This window comes from Rattus norvegicus, chromosome 4, assembly GCF_021556685.1.
Source record: "Rattus norvegicus strain SHRSP/BbbUtx chromosome 4, alternate assembly SHRSP_T2T, whole genome shotgun sequence".
NCBI lineage: Eukaryota > Metazoa > Chordata > Mammalia > Rodentia > Muridae > Rattus > Rattus norvegicus.
Genome location: NC_141537.1, coordinates 181,366,005 through 181,384,300, shown reverse-complemented (window position 1 = coordinate 181,384,300; position 18,296 = coordinate 181,366,005). Strand labels below are relative to the sequence as shown.

General features: G+C 47.7%; 1 protein-coding gene across 3 annotated transcripts in view; it reads left to right on the top strand.

Moving 5' to 3' along the window:
• Itpr2 (inositol 1,4,5-trisphosphate receptor, type 2) overlaps window positions 1-18,296 on the top strand; it is a 377,779-nt gene that overhangs the window by 103,413 nt on the left and 256,070 nt on the right. For 2 of the 3 annotated variants that reach the window (NM_031046.4, XM_087659438.1), the window contains 5 exon segments: window positions 407-558; window positions 6,324-6,423; window positions 6,779-6,939; window positions 11,903-12,044; window positions 15,237-15,398. In NM_031046.4, the coding sequence (NP_112308.2) occupies window positions 407-558; window positions 6,324-6,423; window positions 6,779-6,939; window positions 11,903-12,044; window positions 15,237-15,398 (717 nt within the window). 3 annotated transcript variants of the gene reach the window in all.

Below are 18,296 nucleotides of genomic sequence, written 5' to 3'. Positions count from 1 at the left end.
GGTTTCGATTTATATTCCCCAACAACTAGTGGGGTTGTGCGTGTTTTCATATATTCATTGGTCCTGTGTGTGTGTTCTTGAGTCTGTAGCATTTAGAGAGTTCTGGTGACTCACTTAAATGCGGAGGGTCAAATCATTATGCTGTAAATAGGTATGGAGCCACCACAGAAGGCGCCATAACTCTTGTACTTAAGGGCATGCTCACCCCTCCTGGGAACATGGGCTGCATGGTTGCCCATAACCATTACAAAGGCAGTGAGCCCCCATCTTCTGAAGGGTGACTCAGAATAGACATCCCCATAACCCAGTGAAGGAATGGTGGTCAAGCTCACACTTATGCCCCGATTAGCTGGAACAGTTAAAACTGAATCTGAAGATGCTAAGTCACCTCCGACCTCTTCCGCAGAGAGACGGGGAGCTTCCAACCTCAAAGAAAAAACGCCAGGCAGGGGAGAAGATCATGTACACGCTGGTCTCGGTCCCGCACGGAAATGACATCGCGTCCCTTTTTGAACTTGACGCCACAACTCTGCAGAGAGCTGACTGCCTGGTTCCGAGGTAAAGAGAAATATGAGATTAAAGAAGAAACAAATGAGTAGAAAGTTAGGCTGAGCAGATGTTTCTTTGGACAGCTCCCCCAACAGGAATCAAAAGTGTAACATTGATGGAAGTTTTGCAGTAGAAGAGGCTGTGAGAGGTGGAAATGCTCTCAAAACATTCTCACTCAGGTGAACGTGAAAACTTAGCTTACTTTATTCCTGTAAACAATTAAAGCGTACAGGACCAAGGGAGCTGTGAAAAATTTATTAGAATCACTTATTCACTTGTGTGGCCTTTGGTTACTACAACAACAACAATGAAAAGTAATCTAGCAGCATTTTAATTCTGTTAATTTTAATGTTTAATTCTTCCATGTCAGGATTCCCTCTTGTCTCATTTACTAGTTCACTTGGTTCATGGCTCAGCTAAGAAGTTGAGCTGTCAGTTAAGAGGCCGGCCTGGGGGCTGGGGATTTAGCTCAGTGGTAGAGCGGTTGCCTAGCAAGTGCAAGGCCCTGGGTTCGGTCCCCAGCTCCGAAAAAAAGAAAAAAAAAAAAAAAAAAAAAAGAGGCCGGCCTGGCCCTGGGCATCGAAAAGAGAAACAGGGTCACCGGACCATGTGAGCCGAGGTTGATTTCGAACTTGTGGGTTACAATCAGTGCCCTAAGCCAGATCTGGTCACCTCTGCATATTAAGCCAAATGCAAAAGTGAAAAGCAGAAACGGAGAGGCAAGCATCTCTTCAGAGCACCATCTCCAAGAGGCCTGTAAAAAGATAATGAAGTTAGGTTAGGCCAGAGGGTGCAGAAGTGGCCTCTCTAAGGAAAGACTGCATGGACTTGGTGGTTCCCATCGGAGGGGACCATTCTAGGAGGTGGAACCAGCTTGAAAAATTCCAGGTGGCTCACGGCTCGCCGCAATGAGGCCAGTGCAGTGGGACCTAAGAAGAGGAAGGGGCACGGGACCAGCCAGGGTTCAGGTAGAGAGGTTATTGGGGTATTTGGCTTGAATGTAAATATTTTGTTAAACCTTTTTTCATGTCCTAGACACAGCGAGTCTTGTCTGTGTTCTTAGGCCAAGAGGAGCAGCTCTAATTTGGCTGGGGTGACACAAGTGTTGAAGTTGGGCCTGGAAATTGGTGGTGGTTAGCTAGGGGACCACACAAAAATGCAGACAGTGTCGCACAGGTTCTGTGATTACCTTGTTCATGAGGGGAGCTGCTGAGCAGTGACCTGGTGCGAGCCCCTCTCTCCTGCCAGTGTAGCCTGTGAAGAGATTCCCTCTGCTGCTTTGGCCAAGCGTCTGCCTTCTCAGGCACCTTGATCATTACTCACTTTAAACCCAAGTCAGCAGAACAGGGTCTATCTTGAATTCATCGTAGGAGAGTTTCTTTTTTTTTTTTTTTAAAGTCTTTTTTTTTTTTTTTTCAGAGCTGGGGACCGAACCCAGGGCCTTGCACTTACTAGGCAAGCGCTCTACCACTGAGCTAAATCCCCAACCCCCGTAGGAGAGTTTCTTTAAGGGAGTGGAGGGAACCCATGGTCAGGGGCATAGACCCACCCCCAAGGTTTTAAGTCTCGCTGTACCAGAGCATTACAGCTAACAAAAACTTAATACTAACCACTCTTACATCCTCATCCAAAGTCCTCCAATACTTTCTTTGTGCCTGCCAAGCCTCATGTTGAGTTCTTCATGACCATTACCTGCCTTCATCATGGGTAACTCTCCTGGGTCGGAGGTCAGAGGTCAGAAGCTGAGTTAGAGCAGGCCTCCTCAGACTGGCCGAGAAAGATCTGAGGAGTGGATCCGGGATTCTGAGAGTAGTGAAGTCAGTCTTTGGGTGAGATGTGGCCACAGCATCTCGTAAAAGCGTTACCCGGTGGATTTCTCAAACTTTCAGCTCATGTGGTTCGAGCTTTTCCTGGAGGGATGTGAACCGATAGGTCCAAACCCAGGGCATCTACAACAGACCAAAGGGAGGGTTCCACTCAAGTCCAGAGAGAGGAACACTGAGTTTACTTACAGGAGCATGGCGAGGGGTTTCTTACAGGAATGTGGGTGGCAAGCAACTGTGTCACTGAAAAATCTGGCACCAGCATGGGTGGTAACCTCCCTGTGGCACACCCCCCCCCCCCGTCAGCTGTTTACCGTGTGCATTCTAGAACTTCCCGGGACTGTATGTCGTTGGGAAATGCAGGAACAAAAGGCAGGAGTCTGAGGCGAGGGTGGAATTACGCTCCCTACCCCCACGAGGGAACAGTAGCAAGTCCAATCCCAGCGGTCAGTCAAGCCTGTCTGACGAAGACTGTAATGTCCCTTAAGCTCAGAGGACAGAGTTCCACAGCGATGCTATAATTGGCTGGGTGAAATGTTAACCCACATCAAATGGGGTCAGCCATGGGGATCTGATACAGATAGTCTGTGACTCCATGTCTGCAGTGGGCCCTCGAGGGCCCTTTTCTAGGGAGCCCCAAGCTAGACGTTTTGCATCAAATGCTTAGAGCAGGGCTCCCAGTCTTTCCTGTTCAGTGGGACACTTGATAATCTGTGGCCAGTGCTGACACTCACCTCTCCTAGACATTTGTTTAACTGGTCTGTGTTGCAACCTGGGCTTTGGGAGACAGTGACTCAGGAGGACAAGCTCATGGCTGTTGTGTGTGCATGAGGCAGGATTTGATCCTGGAGCACAGAACATGAAATCTCCCCTGAGCCATCATTCCACAGCAGTGCCCTTAAACTGTAGGCAGACAGACAGACAGACAGACAGACAGACAGGCAGACAGGCAGACAGATGGTGTCACAGCCTGACTGCGTCTCCGTGACACAGTTCCTAAGTCCTTGCAGACTGTGCTCTCTCTCCGGGTTACCATCCCTTCAACTTGCATCCCAGTGGTGTTGGCGGACTCAAGGGGTGCACCCAGGCTGAAGGCCTCCCTGACCTGAAAAATCTAACCTGACACGACCCGGGAAGTGACAGCTTGGGAACCAGTACTGGCACCACAGTGGAAATCCTACATGCCTGGCAGTGTGATGGAATTGCAGTTAAAATGCACGTGTACTTAAAACATCGTATAAAACCGCCATTGGCGAGATGGCTGAGGCACATGAATGTCATGTCTAGACTTGGGTCTCATCTCTAGATTTCTCATTATGCGGCTACTCTGAAATGTTTAAAAAGTGTCTGAATCTCAACTACTCTGCTCCCAAGCTGTCTTTGTTGCTTCTGCTAGTGCAGTGAAGGGACACCATGACCAAGGCGACTTGTAAAAGAAAGCATTTAACCTGGGGACTCATGGTTCCAGAGCGTTAGAGTCCATGACCATCATGGCGGGGAGCATGGCAGCAGGCAGGCATGGTGCAGTAGCAGTTACTGAGAGCTTTCGTGTTGGAGAGGAGAGGGGGAGGGAGAGGGGAGATACTGGAGGTGAGGGAAGATAGTGGAGGGGCAGGGGGAGGGGAGATGAAGCAGGGGGAGGAGCAGGGAGAGGGAAGCAGGGAGAGAGGAGAGGAAAGAGGGAGAGGGGAGAAGGAAAGGGAGGAGAGATGGAGAGGTAGAGGTAGAGGAAAAGGAGGGGGGAGGGGAGAAAGGGGAGAAGGAAAGGGAGCGGGAGAGGGGGAGTGGGAGGAGGGAGAGGCAGCATGCCAACTGTAATGACACATCTCTTCCAACAAGGCCACAGTTCGTAATCTTTCCCAAACACTTCCACCAACTGGGGACTAAGCATTCAAGCCTACGAGCCCACTGAAGCCATTATCATTTAAACAACCACACAAGCACATTTCTTTGTTGTTTTAAAGATTTACTTATTTATTATATCTAAGTACACTGTAGCTGTCTCCAGACACACCAGAAGAGGGCATCAGATCTCATTACAGATTGTTGTGAGCCACCATGTGGTTGCTGGGATTTGAACTCTGGAAGAGCAGTCAGTGCTCTTAACCACTGAGCCATCTCCCCAGTTCCCCAAACAAGCATTTTGAAGATGGGAAACTCACCTGTGTTGAAAAGCGTAAGGACAGAGTAGAGAGGCTGGCCACCATGTAGTGCATGGTGCGTGTGCAATGCCCTCACTTTCCAGACCTCAGGACCCGGGGAGAAGACAGCCACAGTAGGCGGCATCATCCCCTACTTAGAGGATTCTGGGCGCTAAAGCAGAGGCGTTTCTGGTTATTTGGACAAGGGTTAGGTGCTTGCCATGGTAGGTGTTTGAAACTCACTGTGTGTTTTATCTGTCTTCATGAACCAGCAAGAACACGACAATGATTGAGTTTCCCCGAGGCATTTGATGTCAGGTCTTCTGTTTGGTCCTAAAATGTTGAACTTTAGAGTGTATGAATTATGCCTCAGCTTTAGGTTGAACAATACACAACAGACCTTTTCTCTTAATAGGCACTGCACACTCTTGTTGAAGGAGTACTGGGAATGAGATGTGAGGTAGAGAGGGCACAATGTAATGATTTAACATTCTCTTTAGGGGCCGCTGCCATGGTGCACACACAATTCTTGACTCAAGAAACAGTCAAATGCAGAAACATTGCTCACGTAGAGTGTGAGTCCAATCTGAGCCCCTGGTTGAAATCCGCCTGCAGTCAGCACACGGACTTGTGTGTCTATTTGATAGAGACAATGAAGTAGGTAATGTTGATTCTTCACACTGAATTAATGGTAAACAGACTATAACTCACACCCAAAGAAGCTTATCTATCACAGGTATTTTCTTTAAAAAATATTTTCCTTGAGGTCAGAGAGTCTGTGGTTAAGACTGTGTATGACTAACCTCTCAGTTACAGCTGCTGAGGTCAGTTTCCAGCCCACACACAGGGTTGAGCCACTTCTGCTCCAGAGGATCTTCTGCCCTCTTCTGGCCATCATAGGCACTGCACTCAGGGATACTCATACAGTTTTCAGTGAGATTTAAGCTGGCACACTCAGTGATGGCTCCTTGAAGGCGTCTTCCTATTCACGCCACCAGGCTTCATTCTTATTCATCTCCCTTCCCTGTAACCCTGACAACTGTTTTCTTCTCTAGACATGTCATTATCTTACTTAGGAACCGAGGTCAGTGTTTGCACATTAAACACGGAATTTAGCAATAAAACCAGAGAAATCGGGGAATCGCCACCAAGCTGGACACAGAAGGATGCGGTTTACAGCATGAGGTTTGGGTTAGAGGTCCAAGCAGCTCTCTGCTCAGCCTTATCTTGGGAGTGTGCCTGTTCAGCTGCTCAGAACGATGAATTCACTTAGGTGTCCTGAGTTATGCCTTCAACGGCCACGGCAGCTCCGTGATTCGGGCCATACATGCATTTTAGTTTGTAGTCTGGGGACAGAATAGACTAGTGTTCGCTGACCACACTCCACGGTGTCTGAATGTGGACCAGTGAGGTCTTGGGATTTGCATTCTTGAAAAGGTTTCTGGCGATGTGGATGGTTTAGGAAGTGAAGGTGTGTGCTCCAAGGCAGCCTGAACCCAGGGCTGACTTCTTATTCCAGATGGATCCTGAGAAGGTTGCTACTCTAAGACACTTAGTGTCCACACCACAGATGGATCCGTTGAATATGTCAATATGTAAAGGGTTTTAATTAACAGTTATTAGTGTGCGTGTGTGTGTGTGTGTGTGTGTGTGTGTAGATCAGAGCACAGTTTTGTGGAGTTGGTCCTTGCCGTCTATCTTCATGTGTGTTCTGGAGAGTGGACTACGGTCCCCATTGTTGGGTGGCAAGCACCTCTGCCCTCTGAGACATCTCGCCAGACCTCCATGTTTCTAAATCATTTGCTCTTAGGAACTCCTACGTGCGGTTGAGGCACCTGTGTACCAACACGTGGGTAACAAGCACCAGCATCCCCATAGACACGGAGGAAGAGAGGCCTGTCATGCTGAAAGTAAGTGTGGCTGAAGTTTCAGGGGACTGGGGAGGCTCAAAGTTCATCAGGTCTCTGACGGGGCCGGGGCAGGGCTGTGGGTCAGGAGGTAGGGATGCAGATGTCAGAAAAATGCAAGAGGATTCCAGCACATTCTCTACTGGAAGTATTGGAGGCGGAGGGAGGGTGTATGAAAGAGACACTCTCCCAGTGCAGGAAATGGGTGTGGAGAGCCGTCTTTTCCCTGAAGCCTTCCTTGAGAATGCTGCGTTCAGGAGTTAGCGTTTCTCTGTCTCATCCATCCCCGCCCAATGCGTCTTGGTACTGAGGAGCATGGTCTCCAGACCACGTAGTTTCACGGAAACACACCTTACAGATTGGGACCTGCCAGACCAAGGAAGACAAAGAAGCCTTTGCCATCGTGTGCGTCCCGCTGTCTGAGGTCCGAGACCTGGACTTTGCCAACGATGCCAACAAAGTGTTGGCCACCACGGTGAAGAAGCTGGAGAACGGCAGCATCACCCAGAATGAGAGGAGGTGAGAATCTTTCAAACCTGGCTTTGAGTCATTAAGAGTCAACTGTTGACCTGAGTTTGGTGGGGTGGGGGGCAGAGGAAGGCCTGTGGTCTCAGCACTCAGGAGGTGGAAGCTGGAGGATCAGGAGTTCAAGGTTATCCTCTGCTACATAACAAGCTCAAGGCCAGCCTGGGCTACATGAGACCTTGTCCCTCAAAACTAATTAAAAAAATCACTTAAAGCCCCCAAAAAACACCACCAACACACCAATACACACACACACACACACACACACACACACACACACACACACACACGGTCAATTAATTCGTACAGTAAAGCCGATGACTCTAAAAGAACATTTAGAATATTCTTCATCGTAGCAGCCTCACATCTGATAATGCTCAGCAGTGAAGAATGCTTTCCAGCACAGACACCTGATGGCTCACAATGACCTGTAATTCTAGATCTGAGGGACCTGGCGCCCTCCTCTGGCCATTGCAGGTACTACACTCACAGGCACATGCACATAGACAGAGACACACACATATAAATAAAAATAAAAATGTCTGATGGTGTACTTATTTTTTCCATTTTATCTTGGCTTGGAGATGGATGGTTTCAGTTTCTCTCTGCTCTTTGAAAGCTTTTAGAGATCACATGACAATACTTGAATTCATGTTTAGATTTTGAGTCTTGCGTTTTCTGGTCATATTTTCATATACTCTCTGCCTGTGCCACTCACCTGGAGAAACTGGGTCCTTAACGTCTAGCTTACTTATTTTTAAACATGTGAGAAAAAGAAGGCTAATGGCTGCAAGGAATCAGTATGTCTCCACTTTGTATCAGCTATGTTAGGTACAGTAATTCTGAAAACCCAAGCCTGGATGTGGTTCTTCAATAGCTATTCCCGTTTCTTCCAAAGGAAATGGAGGTTAAACTCTACCTGGGTAAAATTACATAAACAGTGGGTGGGGTATCCAGTCACATGACTGACGGTTGGTGCTTCTCATGGCCTCGGGGTATAAACTCCTCTCTCTTCTTCTCTTTGTGATCTGTTGCTGCAGACTTTGAATCTGAACAGTGAGGAGATATTTGCTGAGCCTCTGGCCATGCACACCAGAGCTCTCACCTACAGCCATTGAGATGACAAGCCCCTTTCTAAATAGCCCAGCCAGGAACGGTAAAGTCAGAGAAAAATATGCTGTGGCTCACTGATTCATTCCTCAGTTGCACATTCTTGAACATTTGTCCAAAAGAAGCCCAGAACACAAGGGCAAAAATGTCCAGGCTTGTCCTAAACAACCCCAAACTGAAGGCCATCTCTGTTTGTCATCGTTGAAGAATCAAATTGTACTGTGTTCATACAGTGGAGTACCATACAGACAGGAACGCAGATGAACTATACATATAAGCGATGGCATGGGTGAACCTAACAAGCTCAGGATTGGGTAGGGAGGAAGCAGGATGGATATGTCCACCATAACATTCTGAGTGTTCTGTCACTAAATGCATAAATTCTAGATACATTATAGCATATGCCTTAGATACAATATACCTCTTACTTAAACATTGTTGCTATGCTGACAAGCAGTCAAATGGGTATCAGCTTTCTGTCTGTTCTTACCATCATTGTGAGAACCTGCATTTGACACATGTCCTTCCCACCCTGTGCTGGCCAGTAAACCAAGACCAGAAGCAGAAACTGGCCACGCTCATAGCTACAGATGATTGAAGGCCAGAGCCAGCTCACAGCAGAAATGGATGTCAGTGTGCAGATAGGAATGTTTCCTCTTGATTAATTGTCTCCCACGTTCACAGGAAGTTACCACACTTCCCTGAGTCTTTTGGTAAACATGAAGTACTTACTGAGTGAAGATTGCCATTCATGGTGTTAGGTCCTTCTGATCACCTCCTCCCATAGGCCATTTTTCTCCAGCTCCTGTCAGGGGGAACCCATCTTCTCCAGATCTGCCTCAGGAGGACTGTGGACAAGAGTGACCCTAGGCCACATATTTTTACTTCCCTGCCTGTCCCTCTGCTACTTCAGTGAGAAACAACAATGAGGCTGAGTGCCTGAGAACAGGGAGGTTGCATTTTCTGATGATGTTACCCCTCATCCTGATGCAGTCCAGGCTGCCTGTCAGAGCAGTGAACAGGCCCTTAGTCCCTCAACTTAAGAATTCAATAGAAAATTCATTCTGAGAATAATTGACAACCCTGATGTTTCCCCCTGTGGGGAGTGCGGTTAGCATTAGCTATTCTTTTTATTTGAAACCAAGGTCAAAGGGAGGATTTGAGAACACTGCAGGCCTGCCCATGTGGTGGGATCTCTCTCTCCTCTCCTCCCTGTGATTTCCTTTAGTCACTCCAGGAAGCGACTCCGTGGGTGCAGCTCCTGTGTCAGGCTTCATCTTCCTCAGCCTTAGATATTTTCATTTGAATTTTCTGGTTGTATACTACATGACTACACCAAGAAAATAGAGGATTGGGAGTGCGTCATGGGGAGAGAGGGGGCGTGAGGTGTCAACTCTGTGTGGAGCCTGAGAAGGTGCCACACTTCTTATAGTCTCCAAGGGACCTGCTTTGTCCTCCGAGAGTCGTCTGTGACAGCTCCTCAGAGGTGCAGCTAATTCAGTGAGACTGAGTGCTTGCTTGATATGTGCTGGCTACTGGCCATGCCGTGTGTGCTCTGGGGTGCAGCAAGGATAAAGGCTGTCATGCCTACCTCTTCATGCAGCTAGGACCACTTCCTCATGCCACTAGGGATGTCGCAGAATGTCTGTCCAGTCAGCCTCTTCCAAATCCAGCACCTTATGAAGAGCACCATGTCTTTATGCAATGACCAGGGCTGAGTGGTTATTCTTATAAACATGTCATGTAAACTATGTCACGTCCCTCCCTCCTGCTCCCTCTCCCTCCTTCCTCTCCCTCCCCCATCCTTCTCCCTTTCCCTTCTTCCCCCTCCCTCTCCCTCCTCCCTCCCTCCTTCGCACCCCTCCCTTCTCCCTCCCTTCTTGGTCCCCCTCTCCTCTTCTCTCTTCTTTGTCTTCCTCCCCTTCCCTCCCATAGCCCAGGGAGTCCTTGAACTCTGTGTAGCCAATTATGACCCTGACCTCTTTAACATTTTTTCTCTTTCTAATCTGCTTTTTAAAATCTCTGTTTGCTGTTATCTGTATTCCTTTGGTGCTGCCTTATAATTGCACGTAGGTGATTTTCTATACACTTTCATTACTCAGATTTCTGGTTCTTCGCCTCACCCATGCGCCCTTCATTCACATCTACCGTTTTAAATTATGTTCTCTTGCTATAATTGCTTTCTCTGCTGCGGACTGACAACACACTCATTTAGATGTCACGTAGAATGGCTTTGTTACTTGGGTTGTATTAGCGATGAATCAGCCTTCTGATTTTTAGCGCGACGGCTGTCTTTCCTAACGTCGGTTTTCTGCATGTTTCGTGATTTAATTACGCAGGCTTCTCTTAGGTGGAATTATATTGCCTTTTCTCTCGGTGCTCATTCATTTTATATCTCCTGTGGCATAGCCTCCACCTGACCCCTCTCCACCAGTCCAACCATGTTGAGTCTCCTCTGGTAAGGGGAGACATGTAAGTCAGGTGATCACAGGCAGGGAGGTCCCCTCTGTGCTTCCTGTCCCTTCAGTGCCTGCCTAGCTGCAGCCTGCACAGGGCTATGAATTTCTGAGGCTCTGCAAGGGGGCCTCTGTCTGTCTTCACAGTTTCGTTTTTCAGAGAGACAGGGTTTCTCTGTGTAGCCCCTGATGTCCTGGAACCCTATCTTGCTCTGTAGGCCAGGCTGGCCTAGAACTCAGATCTCTGCCTGCCTCTGCCTCCTGAGTGCTGGGATTGAAGGTGTGTGTCATTTGCTGCTCCCGGCTCTTGTACTTTGTTCTTGACCCATGTGGCCTTTTTTATTTTTCAGGTGTCTGTCTTTTAAAATACATAATATATATTTTAACTATGCTAAATCTGTCAAATTCTGTTGCATAGATTTTCTTAGGAGTATGTAAACAGACAGTTACTTATCTCTGATAGGGAGCGGATATCAGACCAAAAATAACGATTCCAGCCAAGTCTCACTTACCATATATACACTATACACATATATTTTATATATTATGTATATATAAAATACATGTATTGGGGTTGGGGATTTGGCTCAGTGGTAGAGCGCTTGCCTAGCAAGTGCAAGGCCCTGGGTTCGGTCCTCAGCTCTGGAAAAAAAAACCCCAAAAAACCACATGCATCACTATATGTAATACATGTATATAAAAATATATCATTTATAAATACCAAACATTACTATTTATGCATAAATGTGACTTTATATTGTATATAATGTTCTTCTCATTGCCCCCTTAACTATTACCTATTTTAAGAATAATCAAGGGGCTGGAGAGATGGCTCAGGGGTTAAGAGCACTGACTGCTCTTCCAGAGGTCCTGAGTTCAATTCCCAGCAACCACATGGTGGCTCACAACCATCTATAATGGAATCTGATGCCCTCTTCTGGTGTGTCTGAAGACAGTGTACTCATATAAATAAAATAAATCTAAAAAAAAAAGAATAATCAAGAGTTATGATAGAGCCGAGCCTTTTGTTTTTCTTGTCTAAACCCCCAACTCCAGTTATGGAGTCAGCAAGAGACAGGATTTATGTTTAAGCTGAATGAGCAGAGAGAACCCACTTGGCCTCAGGCTCACTCCTGCCTGCTGACGTCACCTGATGTCCAGGCCGCCCAGGATTTCATTTAGTAACTGTTTGCAAATAAGTGATGGAGTTGGAGTTGGACTCGAGGGTGGGGGGAAATATTGTGAAAGGTCAGGTGAGTAGCAATGGCATTCGACATCATAGTTTGTTGATGAACTATGTGTAAAAAGAGTTTAGCTTTCTTAGCGTTTTAGTTCTTAGACTTAATCTTTAGTCGTCTAAAATTGTCACAATCTTTTCCTGTGTGTGATAGGTTTGTGACTAAGTTGTTGGAAGACCTTATTTTCTTTGTGGCTGATGTGACCAACAACGGACAGGATGTTCTGGATGTGGTCATCACCAAGCCCAACCGGGAACGGCAAAAACTAATGAGGGAACAGAATATTCTGGCACAGGTGAGTTGCTGAAGGAGCCCAATTGTTGCATTTTATGTTGTGAGTTACGGTATCAGGGAAATCTTTGTATCGGTTAGTTATGCCTTGCTGCATAACAAATGACACCCACAGGCTTCTTTTGGCCCCTGTGAGTTTCAAGTGTGACAGCTGCTTCTGTGGGGTGGCACTTGCTCAGGGGAGTTCTCAGAGGGACTGCCAAGGCATTAAGTGGCCTGACTGTCTTCTCAAGGGTGGACTGAGAGGAGATCTGCTTCCCAGATGGCTCATACAGTTTAGTACAAGTCTGCCTCCAGACAAGGCTCTGTCTCTCTGTGAAGGTCGGTGTTAGCTGTATGTAGCTCCACAGACACAGGGGAGATGGGCTGCTGTACCTGCCTACAGGCTAACTGATGTTGGAAGGCTCATTTTAACTCTAGGCCACCCCCCACACCCCTAGGGTGAGATCTGAGGCTGTAAAGTAGGGAAAGATCTGAGCGCAGCCTCACTGTTCTGACCTGGGCTGTGCACACAGTGCAAGCAGCTTCCTCAAACTCCTTCTGTGCCTTCTTCACTGTGAAGGACTTTGGTCTCCAAAGGAAGATGGTTCCCCTTAAAAGTGCTGGATCCAGAGAAGGGGGAGAGACCCAGACTCAGCTATGGAGTCTCTGAGACATTATCTCAGATGCCACCACGTCCGTCAGTTCTGGGTGATTGGCTAAAAGCAGTTTTACAGAGTATCTCCAGAAACTGCCTAGGAAGAACTTGTGACTAGAATTTCCGGGTGACTTTGGAACCATTCCACCTTGTACTGGCTGGTTTTGTGTGTCAACTTGACACAAGCTGGGGGTTATCACAGAGAAAGGAGCCTCCCTTGAGGAAATGCCTTCATGAGAACCAGCTGTAAGGCATTTTCTTAATGAGTGATCAAGGGTGATCTGATCACCCAAGGTCCCCTGTGGGTGGTGCCATCCCTGGGCTGGTGGTCTTGGGTTCTATAAGAGAGCAAGCTGAGCAAGCCAGGGGAAGCAAGCCAGTAAGAAACATCCCTCCATGGCCTCTGCATCAGCTCCTGCTTCCTGCCCTGTATGAGTTCCAGTCCTCACTTCCTTTGGTGATGAACAGCAATGTGGAAGTGTAAGCTGAATAAACCCTTTCCTTCCCAGCTTGCTTCTTGGTCATGATGTTTGTGCAGGAATAGAAACCTTGATTGTGACACGACTGCTTCCGTCTGCTCTAGGAAGGAGTGGGAGTCTGGCCCAGCACTCTCAAGTGCATACATACCAGTAAATTAATTTGCCTCTTAGTAACCTGCACACGGATATTCTTGCAGTTACACGTTTTTATTGTTTTATTAATGTATTAAATTATATTTAACATATAAACATAATAAATAATAATTAAATAATTAGGTTTTGTATTAACCACATATGGCCTCAAGGAAAAGCCTTAAAAACATACAGGTCATAGCACTAATTAATTAATGTTAATTAACATTCCATGCTGAGTTGGGAAGGGAAATCTGAAGACGCAGTGTGGTTGAGATCCACAGAACGTCTGAAAACAGTGTTCTTAGCAAATGAAGTAAATCTCACAGGTCTCAGGGACCAAGTCTTTCCTACAGGAGGAAATTGCTTTCAGAAAGCGTTTGATTCCTGGACTTTTAGGACCTTGAGTAAATTTTGAATGTATTAACTGCTGTGCCCAACTTTTTATTTCATAATATAAATACAGAGTAACTCAAGGTCTAAGGAACATAAAGTTCTTCCTTTCAAAAATAATTTTATTTTTTCGAGAACTTCATACATAAATGCTGACCTTATCTCTGCCGTGCCCCTTTTCTTCCAAGGTCTCTCTCCTCCAAGTTCCCGACTCCCCCATATATTACTATGTGTATAGACATTTATGTGTAAACATGACCTGCTGGGTTTACTCAGTGCTGCTCATTTGTGTCCAACATTGACCCCTTGGTACGGGACAGCCTGTGTGGGACTCGTCTCTGGAGCAGGCTCTCACCACCTCTAGCTCTTCACTTGATGGTGGGGTCATGTGGAATCTCCCTTATCCAAGTTTACATGTCAACTGTCACTGTCCTTACCCTGGTCTCGTTCAGGCAACCGTGTGGCTTAGAGTTCATAGGTCACACATAAAAGGCACAATCTCATGTCCTCGTTTTCTGGTCTTCTGTGATTTTCTGAGCCTTAGGTGTAGGGACGTGTGCAGTTGTAGTACTCAGACTTAGGCACCCCGGGGCCACGTAGTCTCTGTATTTTGACCAGTTGTGGATCCCTGAAATAATCTTCACCTGTTGCAAAAAAAATTTTGAGAACATAAAAGTCTCAAGGAAGCATAGGCATATTTTGCGAACTCCAAGGGACAATTCCTTTTCATTTTGAATTCTTGTGTTGGGGCTCCTGGCCTCGATCCCATGATCCTTCTGGAGAACGTTCTCAGCCTGCCGGCTTCTCTCTAGAAGGCCCTCCAGCAGCCCGAGTCGCGTCCTCGTACTCATCCAGTGCTCCCTGGTCTAGCAAGACTTTGGCTCCCTGTAGGAGATGGGATGTGCAGGGGGCGTCTCCAGAATCACTCCTGTGGCTCCTTGATTCGTTCATTCCTGTGGCCACTTATCTGCCTACTGTGAACAGTGAAGGGACTCCGAGAATCTCATGTACTTAGGATCACTGCTATTGGTGCATATGTATTTGGAGAGTTATTTCCTTTCACCTAGAGCAAGGCGAGAGTGACATTTGGAAGCCATTTCCTGATGTAAATTTCAGGGAAAGTTAATGTACAGGCCCTTTATATTGTTTTAATTTGAGGAAGTTGCCGAAAAATAACAGAATAATAAAAACATATGAAAGCATATTTTAATTCACCTATTTCTGCGTAGCTTCCTACAAACGCCGAAGCGTTTACGTCTTAATAAAAATACAATTTCTAAGTGAAATCGATCATGTTATGACGTAGTGAATTTGTGGCTGACCTTGGGTCCTGTAAGCAGCGGGGTTTTGGTTTGTCCGCGTTCATTATCCAGGGATAACGACCACTAAGTTCCCCTCTACCCCTGACTGAGTAGGGAGTGGGGGGCCTGTGCATTAATCCCAGTCACATATTTCTACAGTGTTTTTAAGTCCGTGTTATCTGTTAAAAATGAACACAGGGCACAAAGAATGCCCGTGTGTCCATCAACCCAGGAGGATCTGTTTATTCCTCTAGGTGTTTGGGATCCTTAAAGCCCCTTTCAAGGAGAAGGCTGGGGAAGGCTCGATGCTGAGGCTGGAGGACCTGGGCGACCAGCGCTATGCCCCGTACAAGTACGTGCTGCGTCTCTGCTACCGTGTGCTGAGGCATTCGCAGCAGGACTACAGGAAGAACCAGGTGGGTCCCGAGTTTCAGCGTGGGCTTCAGTGGCTGTTAGTGTAGACCGGAGCACGTGGAACCTGGCTTTGCAAGGACGGGCTTTATGTGGGTAGCCCAGAGAACCATCTGTAGGGACTGTGGCGATAAACAGGTTTTCTTCTTAGGAGTTAGACACGGAGGTGGGATGCCGTGATGGTCCCAGAACCTGCTGAGCAGGGCACCTTGACTCATTCTTGGCGTGAGGGGCTTGGGAGATGGAGGATTTCTATGCTCAGGGGCTGTGGAGCTCTAGCGTGTGGTAGAGAGTGGGAATCAGCTGCGTGACTGTGTGGGAGCAGGAGGGTTTTTGTTCGTTTGTTTGGTCTGTTTTTTTTGTTTTTCTCAGAAGACAGAATAATTGGATTGATTACTTTTCTTGTTATTGTGACCAAATTTCTGATATGAAGAAACTCAAGGGAGGGAGGGCTTATTTGGGCCACCGTTTGAAGTCTCTCCTGGCAGGGAAGGCACAGGGTGACTCCTCACCTCTTGGCAGAACAGGAAGCAGAGAACAAACAGGAAGTTGGGTTATAAAACCACAACACCCACCCCCGGTGACCCACTTCCTCCAGAGAGGCTCTACCTGGAGGTTCTGCAACCTTCTACAGTCTGCCCCCTGCTGGGGACCAAGTGTTCCAACCCGTGTGCCTTTGGGGGACATTTCATATTCAAACTGTAACAGGGTAGGGAGAAAAAATGATGGTGTTGGAAAGGCGGCCATGGTCCTGGTGCAGTCTGAGCTGTGGAAGACGAGGGTGGCTTGCGTGGGTCTAGGGTTGTAGCCAAAAGCTGTGTTCTGGTAGTGAAACCTCACTTCAGGACTCACTTTGTCTTAAAAATATCTACTAGAGCCTGGAGAGATGGGTCAGTGGATGAGAGCGTTAACTTCTCTTCTAGAGGACCTGGGTTCGATTCTCAGCTCTCACATGGTAGCTCATGGCTTCCTGTAACTCCTGTCCCAGGCGATCCAGTGTCTCCCTTTGGACTCTATTGGCACTGTAGGTAAACACACACGCACGCACTCACACACGCACACACATGCGCAGGCAGGCAGGCAGGCAGGCGAAACACTCCTACACACCAAATACAGATACTCTTTAAAAGTCTGTAATATTTTGCACCGGGTTCAATAAGGCAGGTGTCTGACATAAAGCTATTTACATTATTGATCACCTGACAGTTTATTCTTCATGAATTTCTTACGTAGTAGAAGGGTCAATGTATCACTGGTGTGTTACAGAGTTTAGGTCATGAGAGGCCTAAAAGAGAGAGAGAGAGGTCTCCATAGCAGAGCTCAGGGTGACAGATTGGAGGTGGGGGGATGGTGGGGATGGAGGAGAGTTAGGGGGATGGTGGAGGGTGGAGGGGTGGTGTGTGGGTGGTTGGAGGTGTGGGGGTGTTGAGTCAAGCTAGCAGCACTCAGCTTGCATTCCTCTCATGATGGGTTTAAGCAGCTTTCACCGATCTGCTCAGTTTAATCAGTTAAAGGTCTAGAGTAGAGACGGAGAAGCTTGTCATACACTCAGACTCACCGTGGTTTTGTTTTCTTTCTCCATTGTTTGCTGTGGTATTGGGGGTCACACTTGGCAGCAGGCAGGCACCTTGACTCTCCTACACCCTCAGCTGCCGGCTGCAGTTTTAAGAACGGATCCAGTGTGCACACCCATGAGTCAGCTCTGAGAGCCTGAAAGCAATTTGGCAAGAAAACATTTCCTTTTTCCTTTAGGAGGAATGTGTTAAAATATGTTGGCCTTGGAAATCAGCTTCGAGATTAAGGAGGCACCAAAAAGAATATGTAGAACAGGTTAGCCAGGCAATAAATACATCAAGAAACAGGAGCAAGTGGGCAGTGTAAACAGGCCCTAAACATTTCCTGAATTTAGATACTTGACATCCAATCCACAGTGTAATAGGCATCTCTCACACCATCCTGGTGCTGAACCTGGTTTTTTGGTTGAAATGCTGCCACCAGTGTCGTAATCCGGCTTCACTACATCCTTGTAGGACATCGGTGTAGAAAGTGAGTTGTCTGCATGGGAAGGGATATGGATCCAGAACACTGAGGTGGACCTCTCGATGTTCAGCGATGTGTTACTAGAGGTGTCCAGCACAGCACCTGACCGGCTGAGCACAGGGGTGCGTGTGCAGAGGCAGCCCCTCCCCACTTCCTTCGTGGGCCCCCTGAACTAGTAGTTACTTCTCTTAAAGCCTGCCAAGGAGCCATTGCAGAAGTTGTTTGTCTGGTTCAGTTTGAGGGCCCAGCGCATCGTGACGAGGAAGGCCTGGCAGTAGGTGGCTTTGTGGGGGTGACAGCATAAGACGGTGGGTTGTTACGTCTGGCACCCAGTGTTCAGAAACATGATGGGAGTCTTCCCTGAAAATCCCCATCTCCTGGCGAGCAAACGCACAGGAACCTCTGCACATACATGTGTGCACGCAATCACCTGCCTGGGTAGGTTGACACGCTCTCTAGATTTCCTTGAAGTTTGTCACTGTGGGTGATTTACTCTGTTCTGTTCCCTTCTGTACTCTCCCCCCACTTCCCTCCCCTCCCCTTCCTTTCCCTCCCCTCAGCTCCCTTTCCCCTCCCCTCTCCTCCTCTCTCCCCCTCCCTTCCCCTCCCTTCCCCCTTCCCTCCCCCTTCCCCCTTTCCCTCCCCTCCTTTCCCCTCCCTTCCATTCCCCTCCCTCCCTTCCTCCTTCCCCTCCACTCCCTTCCCCTCCCCTCCCTTCCTCCTTCCCCTCCACTCCCCTCCCCTTCCTTCCCTTCTCCTCCTTTCCCCTCCTGTCCTCTCCTCTCCCCTCCCCTCCCCTTCCTTCCCTTCCTTTCCCCTCCTTTCCCCTCCTGTCCTCTCTTCTCCCCTCCCCTCCCTTCCTC